At 36.7% G+C, this 19,844-nt stretch overlaps 1 protein-coding gene across 1 annotated transcript in view; it reads left to right on the top strand.

Annotated features, from left to right (window-relative positions):
• Nucleotides 1–19,272, top strand: part of LOC128982169 (ribonuclease Oy-like) — a 39,540-nt gene extending 20,268 nt beyond the window's left edge. The window contains exons 4-6 of the mRNA XM_054401226.1: nt 8,454–8,653; nt 11,811–11,986; nt 15,411–19,272. Of these exons, the coding sequence (XP_054257201.1) occupies nt 8,454–8,653; nt 11,811–11,986; nt 15,411–15,662 (628 nt within the window). The 3' untranslated portion in view covers nt 15,663–19,272. The remainder of the gene's footprint in view (nt 1–8,453; nt 8,654–11,810; nt 11,987–15,410) is intronic.
• Nucleotides 19,273–19,844: the final 572 nt, after the last annotated feature.

The following is a 19,844-nucleotide window of genomic DNA, read 5'->3' as shown; positions in this document are numbered from 1 at the left end:
AGTGTAAGTGAAGTGTTGTGTGTGTGTATAACAGTTATCTTCAAGCATAAATATTACTGAATTGTGTGGAATAGTGTTCATAAAAGGTTGTATTTTGTTAGCATCATGTCCTAAAATGACGATTCTGACATTCAGAGATTGTTGTACCTATATAATGATATACCCAAGGTGTTATACATTTTTATAAAGGTAAATGAATACACTACAACATGTTTATAATGGTTCGGGGGTAAACAATTTTGTAAAAAAGTTATAGCCTATACTAAATAGGCCTACTACTGTAGGCTATTTTGTTAGCATCATGTCCAAAAATGACGATTCTGACATTCAGAGGGGTTATAATGATTTACCCAAGGTGTTATACATTTTTATAAAGGTAAATGAATACACTACAACATGTTTATATTGGTTTGGGTGTAAAAAATTTGGTAAAAAATTATATAGGCTACTAAATACTGTACACTCCATTTTCTCGAAATGCGCAAAAAATTCAAAACGTTCTCAAATTGATAGGCCTACATAATCATAGGTGAAAATAACTTTTTACCATCATACTTATGACTTTTTTGGATTCCTTACTTCATTGGCTTTACAAATATGTAGGCTACATATCATCAGCCTACATAATGTTTCACAACACAAGCAAACACTGTAGGCTATAGTTTACACTTATTTGCGGTTTTGCGGTTATTGTATTATTATGTCCCTATTACGTACCTACAAAAAAAATATTTCTAACATGTTATACATTTTTATGTTGGTAATTGAATACACTACAAGATTATTATGTTGGTTTGAAGTAAAAAAATTTGGTACAAAAGTTGTATACTAAGTACTGTGAATTTTGTTTTTCGAGAAATCGCTAAAATATATAAACATTATTTTATATACGTATGTTTATAGGTAAAAAATTATTTTTACCATAAACTTTATGACTTTTTTTGATTCCTTACTTCATTAGCTTTACAAACATGTATATATCATTATTAGTATACACATGTATTATAGAACTTTTTACAACATAAACTAACACTGTACGGTTCTCAATTTTTTCGGTTCTCCGTTTGTCATTATATTTCGCCCCAAAAACTTATAAAAAAAAAATATTTTCCTAACATGTTATATATTTCTATGTAGGGAATTAGATTTTCTACAAAATGTATATAATGAATTTCCCATAAAGAAATCCGTAGAAAAAAAATACCAAGGCCGCTTTTGAAATTTCAAAAAAAAAATTCAAATTTTTTTATTTTTTTCACTTTATCGATAAAATACACTGTCTAAATCATTATGATATTACTATTTCTAGATTCTCCTGTTCTTTCCAAACAAAATGAATATGAGGTTGGCTAGGTTTACTTGTACGGTTGAATTTTTACGAATTTTCAAAAAAAGGTCTGCAAAATCGCCAAAATGGGTTGGCCATTCCCCACTTCTAACATTGGCCACTGCTAGGGTTAAGCTCTACAAAATAGTTTGGAAAGAAATTGCAAAATTTTATGTTTTTTTAGTCAAAAGTGGGAAAACCCCATTTTTAACCCATAAAACCCCCCATAAACGGGGGGTTCCCATGGTCCGATCATGCTGGTTCACGAACTCGTTCGAATAAACGTAGGTTTACACGTTTGTACCAAATTTCATCAAAATCGGATCGTTTTTGCTCGAGTTATCGCGCTAACGGACACATATATAAATATATATATATATATATATTTATAAATATATATATATATATATAAATATATATATATATATTTATAAATATATATATATATATATATATGAATTTGAACGGATGGTGTTTTTGGCCTCTAGGGACCTCAAAACGAAAAAAAAATTGGTCCCGGGTCCAGGTCTTACTATGAGTACTACGGTAATAGCTTATTCCCTATATGGGAAATTCGCTAAAAACTTAGAAGCTAGCATTGAGACAAAAATTTCAAATGTAGAATCAAAAATGCTGAACAAATTACGCGAATATTCTAGCAAAGTTGATAGTTTAGAAAGTAGAATAAATGAAATCGATGAGAAAGTTAACTGTATAGAAAAGAATCTAGAAGATAGGTTAGTTGATAAGCTTCGGCAGGAGATGGCTGCATCGGGGAGCTTCACACCTGCGTCATCGGCTAGCACTGGCGAACTTCAGCAGGGTAACGCCCTTGAAACGATCTCCAAGCCAGCGCCCACCATTGCTGCCGTTGCCCCTCAGAACGTCGTTCCTCACTTCGATGGCAAGACTCCCTGGGAGGACTACATGCTTCTCTTCGAGACAGCGGCTATGGTCCATGGGTGGACCGAGGAGACAAAAGCTTCGACGCTGTGTCTTGCACTACGGGGCTATGCATTAGCTGTTCTGCATGCTATGACAATGGCGGAGCGGAAGAACTTCGCAGAATTAGTAAGAAGATTGGACATGCGCTTTGGACATCGACATATGGACCAGCTCTACCGATCACAGCTGCGGAACCGGATCCAGAAGCCTATCGAGTCACTTCAGGAGTTTGAAGCCGACATTGCTCGCCTGGTGAGAAACGCATATCCATCAGTCACAGATGATGTCTACGAGAGCTTGGCGGTGGATAAATTCCTAGATGGTCTACGTGAACCTGAGACTCAACAGGCAGTGAAGCTCGCCAGACCAAAGACCCTGAATGTCACACTGTCACAGGCACTGGAGTTTGAGGCTGTACGGCAGTCGGTGAGAGGTCAGGCCCGAGTCCGCGTGGCTGACGCAGAACCTACAACTCCTCTGGACATCGAGGACCTGGTAGAGAGAGTTCTGGAGGCACTCAAAAATCGTCACTGGCAGGCACGCTGTTGGAACTGCGGAGAGATGGGGCGTCCCCGGAGTAAACCTCATTCGATCCCTCCAGAATCGAAGCAGGAGTATGACTTTGAGTCAAATCATCGCACTGGGCCGAGCCATAAGAAGGCGGATGCACTATTCAGAAGACAACGTGGAGACAGCGGCAATCATTGGGCACGCAAGGAAGACCATATTGCATCGGTTCGTCGTGTGACCGCCATTATCGACGAAGGGGACAGGAAGAAGCTGTCAGAGGACCAGAAGTGGGGCCCAGGCTTAAAACACACTAAGCAATGGAAGATGGACAATAATGGAAGACCATCGTGGCAGGATGTTGCTCCCTTGTCTAAGAACCGGAAGATGATAGACGAGATACATGAGAAAGTCCGTCACAACATATCTGGAGCAAGTGACAGGATGAAGGAGAAGTATGACGTAAAGGCCGAGAGAGGAGAGTTCACACCTGGAGACCTCGTGTGGCTACATAATCCCCGAAGGCGTCGTGGATATTCACCTAAACTCCAGAACTCGTGGGAAGGACCTTATGAAGTTATTTCCCGTCTAAATGATGTCATCTACCGGATTAAGAGGCAACCAGACGACAAACCCATATTAGTCCATTTCAACAGGCTTGCGCCCTACAACGGAGATCACGGCAAACAAGAGGAACAACAAGTTCGGAACCTCTCAACCGAGCCAAGAGATATCGTGACTGAAAAACGTGGAAATGAGGAATTGAGGCTGTTATATAAGGACCTCTTCACCTTGCCAGTGAAATATGCCTTGGCACACTGCTTTGCTTAGCAGAAGATCTGAGAGCGTCGCGAGGTATAGCCACAGTCTTCAGGAAAAAGTTTGGAGGGACCGAAGATCTTGAGCGTCAGAGCCCCACCATTGGCACGACCCTTCACCTGAAGCGCAACGGCCAGCATTTGTTCTACCTCGTTACGAAGGAAACGTCAAGTAAGAAGCCCTCCTATGAATCGTTGAAGAAAAGCCTGCAAGACCTGCGAGACAAAATTCTTCGGATTGGAATGAAAAACCTTGCTATTCCCAGGCTGGGATGTGGTTATGATGGATTGGAATGGAAGATTGTAAGAAATATGGTGCAGGAACTTTTTGAGGACACTGCATCGACATTGTGGTCTGCGTATTCAACCCGTGGGGGACCGGAGACATTGGTCCAGAAGATCTCAAGCTTCGAGAGAAATCTGTTCTGGGACAGAACAAGTCTTAAGGAGGGGGTAGTGTTACAAGTCAGGAGTCCCGCGCAACAATAGCCAGGCGCCGTCTCAAAAGGGTTGTTGTCAACACGGGGTTCTCCGAAAGACAATAGACCCATGTCAACGGACTACGTCAATAGGGTCTTTGACATCCACCAGAAGCTTCCACGGTGATCTGTAAACACCTTTGTCTAAGCTACTAGGGGTCTCCAGAATGTTCCACGGTAAACTTATATAAGGGACCGTCTTCCGGCACACGGCAGTTGAGTTGAGTTGAGCCTTCCGAGAATCGTCGCGGCAAGCGCCCGTCAAAGTCAAAGTCAAAGTCAAAGTCTTTATTGCCATTAAATACAACAAGTACAATAGGCTCGTCATTTAAATAAACAAAACATGCAAAATCAAATTCATCAACAAACAATTCAAATAAATAAGCTCTAGTCAAAAAACAAAACAAGAAAACATGCACAAACCATGCAGGTGTACCTGAAAATGACTCAAATGGTTACCACCAGATTGCTTTTGTCACAGTTGAAAAATTCGGATATGTGGTAAAAAGGATTTAGAGTGAGCCAATTTTTTACAAAAGTGGAGAATTTTTTTGTGTGTAAATTTCTTGTACTTTGGGGCAATTAGTTGAAAAGTTTAATGCCTGAAACAGGAAAAGAACACAATGATTTTTGAAGCCTATTTCTAGGTACAAAGATATCAAACTTATTTCTAGTATCATAACTATGTACATCGCTATTTACATGAAGAGAGTCCTGTCTGGCTTTTATTGCCACCAGACACTGAAAAATGTACTCATTCACAATGGTCAAAATTTCATTTTCAACAAACAAAGGTCTGCAATGGTCAAGGTACCCAGCATTTGAAATTACTCTAACAGCTCTCTTTTGAATTAAAAGAATTCTCTGAGTACCAGTGGCATGGCCCCACAGCCTGGTTCCATAGGCCAAAATAGACTGAAAGAAAGCATGGTAGGCCTGCCTAACTGTTGGCCTTGGAAGCTCAGACATTAGCTTTCTAAGCAGGAACAACACTCTGCTAAGTATCTTACACAGGACATCTATGTGACCTTCCCAAGACAGCTTGGGATCCAGTACAAAACCTAACAGTTTTACAGACAAACTTTCAGGTACATTAGGCAAAAGGCTGAAAGTTATTTCCTGGGTTTTCAAATCATTAAGAGCTAATTTGTTTAAAATGAACCATTGCTGAGCCAAGGCCAAAGAGTCATGCACTGCTGACTGAGCCAGGAACCAGTTTTTATCAGACGAAAATAAAGTTGTGTCGTCTGCAAATAGAATAATGTGACTATTAACATGGTAATGCAAATCATTAATGGCAATCAAAAATAAGAGGGGTCCCAAGATAGAGCCTTGGGGAACTCCATGGAGCACATCACCTTTCTCTGAAAAAGTCCCATTCCAACTAACAACTTGTTTCCTATTTGACAGGTAAGAGGAAACCACTTTGAGGGCAACATCTCCTAGACCATAGAATTTAAGTTTTACCAGAAGGGCATTGTGAGGAATGCAGTCAAAAGCACGTGACAAGTCGCAAAGAATTGCGTGTGTTGACTTTTTGGACTCAAAAGACTTGATAATTTCACACACCAAGGACTCTACAGCTAATATTGTCGATTTGGCTTTCCTAAAGCCAAACTGTGAGGGAACTAGGAGATTGTTCTCCTCAAAGTAGGAATACATTTGAGAGAACATTACAGATTCCATAACTTTGGCAAAAACAGGTATGATAGACACAGGTCTGTAACTAGACAAACTTTCACGGGGACCTTTTTTATAAATTGGGACTGTTTTAGCTACTTTTAGGGCATCTGGGAAACAACCAGTTGCAAGACAGTTGTTTATCAGAATTGTGAGCTCAGGTGCAACTGTGTGTATAACTTGCTTAACAATATCTGTTGACAAATCATAAACATCCCTACTTTTAGAGGCTTTGAAGTTGTGAACAATCTTTACAATATCATTTGGTTTTGTGGGAGTGAAAGAGAAACTTGTGTTTACCCTGGGAATATTAACAGTAAAATTGGCATCTACAAAAGGTATATCAGGTATTTTCCCAACAATATCGTTGACACTTTGGATAAAAAATACATTAAAATCAGTTGCTGAGAACTTCGACTCCAAGTTCACTGTTGGTCGAGGTCTGCTGTGATTAATCAAACTCCAAGCTGCCTTACATGGGTTGGATGAGCCTGTGATGAAAGCAGCGTTTGCAGAAATTTTTGCGCTTTTAATGCCGTGGCGATACTCCCTGCGCAGACTTCTTACCAAGGGCAGTAACTCAGGCTGACTCGTGGACTGCTCATGGACCAGCATGATCCAGTTCTTCAGATGAGCTAAATCCTCATTATACCAATCAATCTTGCTAGGTGTAGCGTGCAATTTAGTTTTAGGCTGTGAGATTCTTTTTTTCTTTAGAGGAAAACAGAAATCAAAAATACATTTAAAACTATTTAGGAAAAACTCAAAACAGTCTTCGGGAGAAGAAAACATAGTGTGGGCCAAGTGTAAGCCACTAACAGCCCTTGACTGCAACGATTCAGTAAAATTTAGTACTGCATCGTCATTAAAAGACCTGAAATCAACAAACTTGTCTACAGAACAAAGACTATTTATATGTACACGGTGAAGGTTTATGTACATAAATACATGTTTGTGATCAGCCACCTGATCTCTGCTTACACCTGCTTTAAAATCAGTCTTACACATGTTAGTAAATATATTGTCTAGAGGAGCAACACCACGAGTGGCCTCGGATATCACACCGTACAAATCAAAGCTTCGCAATAGGTTCTCAAAGTCCTTGGCATCACTGGGGAAATAGACAGGGTTCACATTATGATCGGTACCTATTATCACATACCTCCCTAGTGTCAACAAAAATACTAAACATTTTTCCAGTATATCAAAGAAATTACCCATTTTACCGCTTGGTGATCGGTACATAGTTACAACCACCAATGACAAGTCTGTAATAATTGAAGCAGAAAATTCAACCTCTTTTTCTACACTGTACATTGAGAGGTCCAGAGGCTTGACAGAGTAATTAAGTCTATTATTGAAGTACAGAGCCACGCCTCCAGTTGCAGACGTACGACAAAAACTATTAATTAGTTCCAAGTTACCAATACTTTTATAGTATTCAATTTCATCTTCAAGCAACTGATGTTCACAGACCATAAGGAAATCTACTTGATTGTCAGAGCATAATAATTCAAGTTCGATTGTCTTATTCCGCAAACACTGAACATTAATCAAACATAGGTTAAGCCTGACACAGTCTATTTCAGAATCAGTAGACTCAACACGATCTTTGCAAACTATTGACCTAAAAAAGGCTTCACATGTGTAGGACCAGGTTTTCTAGGAGTGAATTCCCTAATTAGAGTCCCTACAGGCCAAAAATCAGCATTCAAGATACCGTCAAAGTCATTAATTGGTACACCTACCTTGAAAGATGCATACGTCGGATACTTAGAGGTTAGTTTGACACAGTCAACACTTTTAATACCACCTCGTGTCACATAGTCCACTATAACTTTTTCAGTTACCTCTGGTTGACATCGAGAGATAAACAACCACGATTTCTTCTCCACAATTTTAAGGCTAGAACTGCCTTCATTAGACCCAAAATCAGTTTTTGTGCCAATGATAGGTTTCTTATTAGCTACCTTTTTGACAACAGGCGGATTTTTCACTATTCCGGCAAAACTAGTATTCAGAGGTCTAGGTCTAGGTTGACCAAGTTTAGGCTTAGTAGGCCTACCACCGGGGATGGTTTCAGTTATCAAGCTACGGTTTGAGTCAGATAATGTCTGATTATTTACACAATTTTTGTCCTGATCTACTATGGGAAATTGCTGACAAGACTTAATCCCACCTACATTATTCACATCTAGGCCTACACCTGGTTGACCTTGGTCAAGGTCATGCATAGAATTTGGCTTTCCAGTCTTAATAAACTCGTCAAATCTTTTGTTTAGTTTGATATTGTCATCTACCCGTCGGTGTTAGTGACCAGTGCTAGTGCTAGTGGCAGTGACAGTGTAGTGACGGTGTAGATACAGTGAAGTGACACTAGTGACAGTGTAGTGACAGTGTTGTAACAGAAGTAGTGATAAATCCTGTAGAGGCTAGCTGTAAGTAGAAACGTTGTAAATTAGAATAGGCATTAGCTAGGTTTAGATAGGGTTAGTTAGGTGTTAGGTAATTGTAATATTTGTAAATAGATAGTTATTAGTGTAAATAAAATAGCTATTATAAAATCGCCAAGTTTTATTGTAAAGAACCCGTTAAGCCCGCAACAGTATATTGACACAATTCGTTGTATTTAATGCACTTATAAAGTTGTGATTAATTTATTGACTAACTCAAATTACTAACTCAATATTTTTACAGGCCGACAAAACTTGGCACGATTGGTCCATCGTTCTGCAATTCTTCGTTGCATTTTAACGCCTCACAGCTTGCTCCAATCATGAACAACCTAACAGAGTACTGGATAGATGTGGAGATCCCAGAACCAGCCAACTCTTTCTGGAGACACGAGTGGCGAAAGCATGGGACCTGTTCAGCCTCAGTTCCTCAATTGAGTACAGGTCTGTGATATTGTTGATTATCCTTGACTGATGATAGAACTATGCATTCCATTCCCATGTTTAAGTTGTTACCAGTTTTGAATAAAAATTGACGTTGTTGAAGTAAGCCGACTGATGTAAGTTATTGATTTCCGTCGAATACGCAGGCTTTTAACCAAATCATACTCATAGGACTACTTATTGTAAGCTATAGGCCTAGCATCTTTTTTATCACATCGACTACCTCAGTAACAAATACCCCCGCCGCACCAAACCTGCTGACTGAACGAATTTCCATTTGCCTGATTTGATTTACACTTAAATCCATTTAAATAACATTAGGTTTAATAAGTACTTAGGTTTGCTGCTACAAGGAGGGTAATAAAGTGTGTTTTTAGTAAAATATTAATAGCTTAGTGTAAAATAAATAAATTTAAATACAATAATAATCTTCTTTATTCACGAAAGCATTTTTACTGGAAATACAGTGGATTCCCGATAATCAGAACATCGGTAATCCAAACCTCCGCTTAATCCGAAACCAAAAAGGATTTACCAATATTTTTTACTTTTTTAATTTATTAAGTACAAGCTGTCACTTAGCAAAGTATTCGCCGTCGAAGCTTTCTGTAGTTTCCGGGCGAGAAATGTACTTGTTTTATAGAGTATTTTAGTTAACATTTCACTTAGATGAGAAAGCTGGTCTAATGGTTAGCGCGGGGCTTCGGTCCCTGAGGTCCCAGGTTCAAATCCTGACAAATCACCAAAGGATTTTATCTCAGTGATAATGCCGCAACCCCTAGGTCTAGCCTGAAGTAATGTGAAAAACAATCCCGGGCTTGTGCCTAGCGTCCAAAGTAGAAAAGTGTATTAAAAAATATAAACTTTGCTTAGTTCTAAATATTTGGTAATCAGAAATGGGTCTGATCCCAACCATTTCGAACTATCGGAACTCTACTGTACATGAATTGAGTCACAGGGAAGATTTTTATTTGAACAACAATAAGTACTCTAAATACAAAATTGCAAACATAAATAACAACGTAACATATTTCTAATTTTTTGGGTTTCCAAAACTCTACTACTGTGTTTTGAATACAGTGATATATAAATAAAGTTGTGATCTCATTATTTACCAACAGGTAGGTCAAAGGCAGCAGAACTCAAGAAGAAGATATCGATTGGATGCTTTCATTCTCGCATCTAAAGTATTACAGTACCATCTCGATAATTCTATCCAATCCAGTTGTGGCAGGTTTGGCTAAACAGAAAGTTCGAATAACATGGAAAAAACAAAAAGAGTAAACTAGCTAAAATCTTTAAATGAAAAAAGTTTCCCACACTTAATTGTGCAAGGGACAAGTAGTGATAGTTTTGATGATGTTGGAGGAAAAGGTTAATAATGTTGATAGTTCTACATCGTACGTGCCAACAAAAGTGTTTCATTCCCACTGGTTAGTAGCATTGGTTTTTGGACACTAAAAGTAAATCAAGTGTTAATTTTTGGTTCATAAGTCCTCCCCATTCTGCACACTGTGAATTCCAGCCCCCGTCCCACTTCTTACTTTTGAACCATCGGTATACGAATCTGTGGAAGAGGATTTTCTCGCGACATCCACTCATCTCTGGATGGTGAATGGCTTGGCGAAGAGGAATGGAATTGGCATGTGGTCCGAAGGCATGTCCAGAACCTCCCCTCTTACCGTTTGAGGGATCGGAGAGTGGCCTCGGGATCCTCCTACATCCAACCAACGGTTTTCACACTGGAGTCTGTAGAAAGTCTTCCACACAGTGACCTTGACGACATGCATGTCAATTGGAGTTAGGTTGAGAAGGCAATCCAGTGAATCCCCCAGAGATCTTCTCTTCGTGCCAGTGATGATGAGACAGAAGAGACGAGTCTTTGGTCAGCAGCCAGATCTGACACCGCAGACACCGAGTCCATCTTGGGCCATCACATAAGTGATCAAGGCATGCCTTACCACAGAGACGAATTGCCAGTTTTGTATTCAAAATGTACCTAGTTGAATCAGCCAGTCACAGAGTGTGCTTGTGTTAAAATTCTATTTCCTACTTTACTATTTTATTGTTGTTTTTAGGACAAAATGTATTGTTTTGTTACTGATATAGATTGCATGGCATAAAAGATAGAATTGCTTACAATAAGTGGTCCTACCAGTTTGACTTGGTTAAAGATCCCACTTATTCGATAGATATTACTGATTTACATCAACACACAGTTGAGTGGCTCAACTCAACTACATCCATTTTGAAAAAAAAACTTGTGACTCAATAGTCAAAGCTTGTAGCACATAAATTTCTTCTGTGTAGTCAAAACGGTGTCCTCCTGATTGCGAACAGTCCAGAATGCGAACAAGTTTGGGTCTACGAGGTGGATGGGGTCGTCCGTAGGGTTGGGAGGATTCCTGATTGCGAACAAATTTTGAGTGGTCGGGGTTTTCAACCCTTTCATAGAAACACTTAACAGAATAATTTAGCCTAAATCATAAATTAAGACTGGTAATATACATAATGGAGAGGATGAATGTTCTTGAAGACACATATCATCTTTATGAGACGTAGTATAATTTTACGTAAAGCCGCTTGTATATTAACAGACAGATTCTTTCAGACTCACAAATCCGTTCTGATAATATTTAAAGTGGTTATTTATTTAAAATTAATTATACTGTAGGCTAATATGTTTGACTTGAACAAGCAACTACAATAACTAAACAATCTCAGAGTGAAAAAAATAAACAATCATTTTACATTAATACTATAGTTTAACATAATTAGCCGAAATTACATGCATTTTCCAATATCACAATCCAAACTCAATCATTACCTAAAAAAACATCTTCAACGAGGAATTTAAATAGCAACTAAAACAAATACATCCGAAATAACATGTATATGCATTACACATTACAACATCAATCATTCAATCACATTCCCAACTCAATTACCTAAAAACATCAAAAAGAATCAATTAAAACTCACGTTCAACAACAGCGACTAAACCATCTTTACAGATTCCAAAATATTTGTTCGCAGTCTGGACGATTTTACCCTTGTTCGCAATCTGGACTGTTCGCAATTAGGACACAACCGTCAAAACTTAAGGTATTTTCTTTTTGTCTGAATGTAGCTAATCTATAAAGTTTTTTTCCCCCAGAAATCGGTTACTTCCAGACAGGATTGGACTTGCTTCAAAAGTTTAACATGAAGGGAGTTCTAGGCAAAGCCAGTGTTTACCCTGACTCAGACTCGCCTACTGACCTAACCTCAATCTGGTTGGCTATTAAGACAACTCTCGGGGTTAACCCTTCCATACACTGTGTCCATGATAAGGTGAGTTGAGATAAACTAAGTGAAAATAAATGGTATCAGCAAACTGACACATACCTTCTCCACTGATTAGCTTGTCAACAACCCTTGTAATGGCCAATGGGTGGGAGTAACACCCGCGTTGGTGGAAAATGCTGTTGGTTGAATATTAAAAATTTTCTATATTTATAGGCCTAATGTTAAACACATTGGATGCTGCCTACAGGTAATCTTGCGCGCCATGGTTGTCCAAGAGTGCTATGCGCGGGATCTCCCGGGTCCTGTCATCTGAATATAAAAATGTCAGTAGTCGGCTAGCATTATCCTAAAAACATTCAATGTAGCATTTTGAAAGGAACATAGACTCAAACTTAACCCTAGCAGTGGCCAACCATCGTCTGGTGACGGTATGGGCCGAAATTTTTTTAACGGTAAAAAAAACACTTACAATCAACTCAGATGAGAATAATATATATACCATTCGAAAGATCACATTCTGAACTTTCATTTGATTACATAAAACAAACCCTGTAGCAGGTATATAACAATGTCACGACGATTAGAAATCAAATGAAATTTTGGCGCGGTACGACTTTTGCAGCCGACACTTGGGAACTGGCAAAACATGTCTTGTTTGGCATTACCCTGCTCGGGTAATTTTCGTCTTGGGATGTTGCGGGTGGTACCACTGGATAGCCATTGATTTTATCTTCATTGTGGTAGTGATATTTATAACTAAATATTGATTGCACAATCGGTACGATTTTATGAAAACAGCTGTTTTCGAAATTTCTAACAAATGGCCAACAGTCGTCTGGTGACAGTATGGAAAATACAAATTATATACAGTGAAAGTTATTATTACTAGTCATATAGTATATCATTTTGAAGAGGAAGAAATTTAGATTCAGAGAGTGGCAGCCCTGCACTCAGGGTTATTTCTGTATGCTCGCATGTAGACGATGGAAGTGAGTCATTACTGCTACAGTCTGTCAGCTGTCTTGTATTGCCATTGTTTGTTTGTGTTGTTGCCGGTAATAGTTTTATCCGCGATTTATTACTAAATATGTTATTAGTTCGTAGTGTTAGTGTTAGTGAAGTGTTGTGTGTGTGTATAACAGTAATCTTCATGCATAAATATTACTGAATTGTGTGAAATAGTGTTCATAAAAGGTTGTATTTTGTTAGCATCATGTCCTAAAATGACGATTCTGACATTCAGAGATTGTTGTACCTATATAATGATATACCCAAGGTGTTATACATTTTTATAAAGGTAAATGAATACACTACAACATGTTTATAATGGTTTGGGGGTAAACAATTTTGTAAAAAAGTTATAGCCTATAATAAATAGGCCTACTACTGTATTTTGTTAGCATCATGTCCTAAAATGACGTTTCTGTCATTCAGAGATTGTTGTACCTATATAATGATATACCCAAGGTGTTATACATTTTTATAAAGGTAAATAAATACACTACAACATGTTTATATTGGTTTGGGTGTAAAAAATTTGGTAAAAAAATTATATAGGCTAGGCTACTAAATACTGTACACTCCATTTTCTCGAAATACGCAAAAAATTCAAAACGTTCTCAAATTGATACATAGCCTAATCATAGGTGAAAATAACTTTTTACCATCATACTTATGACTTTTTTGGATTCCTTATTTCATTAGCTTTATAAATATGTAGGCTACATATCATCAGCCTACATAATGTTTCACAACACAAGCAAACACTGTATATGTAGGCTATAGTTTACACTTATTTGCTGTTTTGCGGTTATTGTATTATTATGTCCCTATTACGTACCTACAAAAAAATATTTCTAACATGTTATACATTTTTATGTAGATAATTGAATACACTACAAGATTTATGTTGGTTTGAAGTAAAAAAATTTGGTACAAAAGTTGTATACTAAGTACTGTGAATTTTTTTTCTCGAGAAATCGCTAAAATATAAAAACATTATTTTATATACGTATGTTTATAGGTAAAAAGTTATTTTTACCATAAACTTTATGACTTTTTTGATTCCTTACTTCATTAGCTTTACAAACATGTATATATCATTATTAGTATATACATATATTATAGAACTTTTTACAACATAAACTAACACTGTACGGTTTTCAATTTTTTCGGTTCTCTGTTTGTCATTATATTTCGCCCCAAAACTTACAAAAAAAAAAATATTTTCTTAACATGTTATATATTTCTATGTAGGGAATTAGATTGTCTACAAAATGTATATAATGAATTTCCCATAAAAAAATCCGTAGAAAAAAAATACCGAGGCCGCTTTTGAAATTTCAAAAAAAAATTCATTTTTTTATTTTTTTCACTTTACCGTTAAAATACACTATCTAAATCATTATGATATTACTATTTCTAGATTCTCCTGTTCTTTCCGAACAAAATGAATATGAGGTTGGCTAGGTTTACTTGTACGGTTGAATTTTTACGAATTTTCAAAAAAAGGTCTGCCACTCCTAGGGTTAATCAGTTTTTTTTTTCGCTTGGCACATTTTTTGCAGTGTTTTTTGTTAGTTTATCCAAGTATTTCACCCCTGCTTTTGCCTGCATTTTGCAATACTGTGTGTTTGTTAGTAATTTGGTTCAGTGCATCTTTTCGTTTCTTGTAGACCTTCGGCCATAACAACTGGAACACAGTACCTACTATACTGTGCATCTTCTATTGAACAAATAAAAATCTTTGTGCACTCATTCACACTGAGCATTGAGCATTGGCTGTTCCTATAACCATCTGTGGCAGGCTATCATACAATCGCAGCGAATTTGTTAATGAGTGTGATTATTTTTCTAGGGAGGCCTGTTAAAACTAGGGTTAACCTTAAATGAATGATTAAATTTGGTATAATAAATTGATTTTTACTGCCCGTTAACTGTATTTACATAGTGTTTCTTCTTAAGAGTCCTTGGAGCCTAGTTGTTCTAACTTGTAAAATAGTTAAAGAACTACAAAGACAATTTCTAATCCCACAGTATACTAGATATTTAAATTACAATCACTCTGGTGTTTGAACAAATATTTTGAGATGGTAAATAACTCTTCAGCAGCTGTTGGAATTAACAAAATTAACAATGCTCTTGTGGCTAGCAAATCCAATATGGCGGCTAGCTTCTATGGACTCCCCTGGAGAACAATTCAAAACTACAAAGAACATTTCTAATCCCACAGTATACTAGATATTTAAATTATAATCACTTTTATGTTAGAAACAATTTTTTGGACGATAAATAACTCTTCAGAAGCAGTTTGAAATCATCCAAGATGGCCGCTAGCCTCCAAGGACTCTTAACACGCCTAGTTTGAACTTAAAAGTAAATTAGGGAGATCTTACAGTAGTCAAACATCATTCCTTATTTTCCGTTTAAGCCTCTTTTAGAAACATACAAACTTTTCAATCTGTTTCAGAAAACCAAACAGTACTACCTCCAAGAAATCAGGATATGCTTTGACAAGTCAATCAACCTTGTGGACTGTGACGGTATCAAACTTCACCACTCATTCCACTGGCAACCCAATGGCAACTGTCCTCTAGATAAACCCATCTTCTACCCTGCTACTGTACCACCTCCATCTCGTAAACCACTGCCACCACCTCCGGCTACACCAATGGCCAACCTCTTGAATGTCATCCAGTTTGTCATGTGGTTAACATCGTAGATGAGTGATGAAGCTATACAACGTGCCTTAGTAGACATTTAACCCCTTACATTGTCTGTTATCTTGCGTTTTGACAGTTTCCTGTGAAACTATTTTAGTTGAGTAAAGTTTAAAGTTTTGTCTTTTAGAACATTGTTGGCATTTTCATATGTCTGGTTGGATTTAAATTCTCCGTAGAGAAGTTAGGTATAGAGGAAACACACTTATGTACAGGGTCTTCCTCCACCATGAGCGTTGTGGTTAGGGGTCTCAATTCGGGATCCCGGGATCTCGGCCGATTTTTGATACCTAGAAATCCCGGGACTGGTGTCTTTTAATCAAAAGATTAACGGATTAACGGGATTGCAAAACCTATGTTTATATTGATTTTTTTTGTGAATTTTAGGACTTTTACTTACGGAAAATTAATAAAAATAGTCCAGTAACACTTGAAACACATATACTCTTTATTTTTAGGACGATTATATGAAATGGTATAAGTAGCCTAATGATATTTTTTGATTGGAAAATTTAATTATCATTAAACTCAAATAGGCCTACATTCAGGCCTAAATATATGTTTCAGTTTTTAGACGATTTGGATTTACTTTCTGTAATTGTTATTACATTATTTAGAACCTAATTACAGTAGGCCTTCATGTTATTTTGAGTTTTACTTTTGACATTAGTAAACAATGCAATTCGTGTAGCAAACATAACATTGCAATCGGAAATTTAAGTATTATTTTCATGGAAGCCATAAAATATAACTATAAACACACGATTATAATCTCATTATTAAGATCGCTTATATTTAGGGTGTATAACTTTTATCTTCGTATTTGGTTATTAGTGTGGTGATTAAATTTCTTACAATCTAAAATTACGTTTTTCATACACACGCTACTACATAAGCATATGGTTTATTGTTTTACAGTATCTTATATTGTTTTATTGCTGTAAGTCAAAAAAAAAAATTTTACGCTGCTACTCGTGATTCTTCCTATTTTATTTTTTTTCTCTTAGCTATCTTTAATCTATCTATTAGCGTGAGCGTGACTTATAGGCTACGTACGAGTGCGGTTGCTCGTGATTTTTTTAAATGTATTTATTATACTCTAGAGTGACATATCAACATTTATACACTGTAAATAAGAAATACGGGCAATGAAAGTTCCGTGTGGTAATATTTATTTACTTAGAAAATGGAAACATTGCGCAGTGTTACACTTGTAACACTGGCCAAAGTTTGAAACATTAAAGTACTCAACAAGGGGACTTCTCGCTCATTTAAAATGGCTAAAAAGTAAAAAATCATAATATTATATAATCCCAGGATTGATCCCGGGATCGGCTGAGACGAATCCCGAAATCCCGGGATTGGATTGAAGGCCCGGGATTGAGACCCCTAGTTGTGGTACGAATGTTTCCTCTGTACCTTACTTCTCTGTGAATTCTCTTAAAAGTTCTTAAAAACACGTTCACCATGTATTCATTAAATATTAATTAAATTTTTATTTGGTAAAATAACAAATATAGTAGAGTCTCAGTTATCTGACCTAAATTGGCCGTGTCGAGATCGGATAAGCAAAAAGGTCGGATAACACAGAAAACCTAGAAAACCTGTAGTGAAGCAGGTTGATGAACCATGGGGTGTTTTTAGGTTATGGTGTTATGCAGCATGTAAAAATAGGAAATTACAGTCAAGTGCATGCACCTAAGGCCTGGTGCATATCTCCCGAGTACAGTAAAAGACGGCAAAGGAGCTTTCTCAACCATTACAATATACAGTCATTCCACTTGGAAATTACCACAATCTTACAATACTTAATCTTATACATAGAGGAGATGGCATAAGAGGTTAGATAACCAAAAATTGGAGTCTCGACTGTTGTTAAGACTTTTCCTTGACTATTTTATTGTTTACTACAATTTCTACTCATGTTTTTTATGTATATTTCTAACACAAAATCCTTTAAAAAAAAATAATTAAAATATTTGTTATAAGCATGTTACTTGTACTAATAGTCTATCTTTGTGCACGTTGATGCTTTTGGGTGGACCGATGCTTCTATTTTTCTCTCGGAGAAACAAACCATGTTTTGAGATCATCTCTTTTGCTATTGATTGTTTCTCCTTGAAATATTATGTTGTAAATAAGATTACCATTATTTTAAGTTTAATTTTATGATTATGGGTTTTTTGCCTATATTTCATATTGGGTTTTGTTAAAGCTTTAATTAAAAAAAATATTTTTTTATCTATTTACACTATGTACTGACATTCAACAAAACAAGTATTTTTAATATGTGTGGTTGAAAAGGGCAACTATTGTCAACATTATTTAAAGTAGCTCAGTAGAGATAGAGTTCATACAATATCAAAAATCAAAATGTGGTAGATTTACTGTTAACATTGGGAATTTTCTTATCATTAGTTTTCTAGGATGTATTATTTTGGTTAACATTCTTAGTGCAAAACAAAACAGCATTTGGTCAGTTACAGCATTTGGTGTTCTGAAATAACAAGTAGAAGTATAAGCTATAATATCTGATAGTAACTAAATTTTCCTTTAATTTACTTTCCAGGGTTTTAAGGATGGAAACTTAATTTAATTTAGTTTTACCAAAGCATGATATTTTACTTTATAATAGAGTTTATTTTTTTATTTTTATTTCGTTATTGATGATCACGTTTGTGTTTGTGTAAATAGAATTTTGTGGCTGTGTTGTAAGATGACTAACGTATGTCAGTAATATAGTTTTCATGATATAATTGAAAGTTTTTACTTTATATTCACTGTTCCCTATTAATTTACTTATTTGTTCCACTATGTACAGTATTGCACTATTTATTATACATGCCCTACTACAAAGCAGGTATCACATTGGTGTTATTTTGTAGGTAGCTTTATAGTTTTGAAAACCTTGTCAAATAAAACACATTGCCAGAGCGAATTGCTTGACATTTCTGCCAACATTATAGTATACAGTGACTCCCTCTTAACCGAACACATATATAATACAGTTTATCAGGCACTCAGCAGGAGTGAAATCTCTCAAACAAAACCATTTTTATCAGCAAATCGGTTTAACCGTACTAGATTGGCAGTAATTGGGCGGATCTAAAAAGAATTTTCGGAAATAATTGGGACCAATGATTTTGCGTCTAAATTGCTCTCCCAAATTTAAGTAAAACTTTTTTGTTAGTTTTCGAGTGGCCGAGTTGACGTCAGTTTAACCACAAAAACCATTATCCGGACTGGCCTTGGTCCCGAGGAGCCCGGTAAGAGGAAGTCTACTGTAACCATGTCTAAGTTAAACCACAACTATTTATAGTAATTAAATAATGCTTTCATTTTTGTAGTGGCCTGTTAAAAAAAAAAACTTATCCAACTTTATAAATGCTTTTATAAACACTATTACCATCTTAATAGGTTGTGATAAAAATAACCTCATGGGTTTAATGTAATCTATTAGGTTGTAGGATATACAGTGGTATTAGGCTTAGGCATGTATTATTTAAACATTCAAAAACATTATTATTTACGGTAGTGACATGTTTAAAATGGAGAAACTCCTTTACACTGTGTTATTTTTGGGTTGTAAATATAGAGTATAGCAACTCTAAAGGTGTCTCATTTTTTACCTTCTATCCTAGTACCTAGTTATTTTGTATCAATTACTTAACATTTATGTATTGCTCAGTTTTATGTAGAGATTGATATCGTGGTGTGGTAGAGGTTAATTATATGGTGTAGTAGAGATTGATTTTCGGTCTTCCTAGTATTGTAGGCTTTTCCAAACTCCGCTGTGAGCTCCAGAGCCCTTTTATTTCAAGTACTGTACCAATAAACTGTAGCACCCTTCCAATGATATCTGTATTCCCATCACCAAAGTTCTCACCCTGGGCCGCTTTAGTAAATAAGACCAGGGGTGCAAGCAATTTTAGGGGGATTGGGGACGCAAGGAAGAGAAAAATTCCCCCGCGTGTAAGGGTAAAGCAATTATCTCTCGGGTCCATAGTACATCACATGCAAACTGCAGGCTCGCCCTCATCTCAGATAAGTTCCCTCGCCCCGGTTGAATTGCCTCATTACCATTAGATTTTCTCACCTCACTTATGTTCAGTTAGGATCCCTTACCTCAGTTAAGTTTCCTCACATCAGTTAGGTCCCCTCATCTCAGTTAGAATCCCTTACCT

This window comes from Macrosteles quadrilineatus, unplaced genomic scaffold (assembly GCF_028750875.1).
Source record: "Macrosteles quadrilineatus isolate MER2022 unplaced genomic scaffold, UCM_ALF_1.0 Scaffold_143__1_contigs__length_268001, whole genome shotgun sequence".
Lineage (NCBI taxonomy): Eukaryota > Metazoa > Arthropoda > Insecta > Hemiptera > Cicadellidae > Macrosteles > Macrosteles quadrilineatus.
The sequence above is the reverse complement of the archived record's forward strand: the minus strand, read 5'-3'. Positions and strand labels throughout refer to the sequence as shown.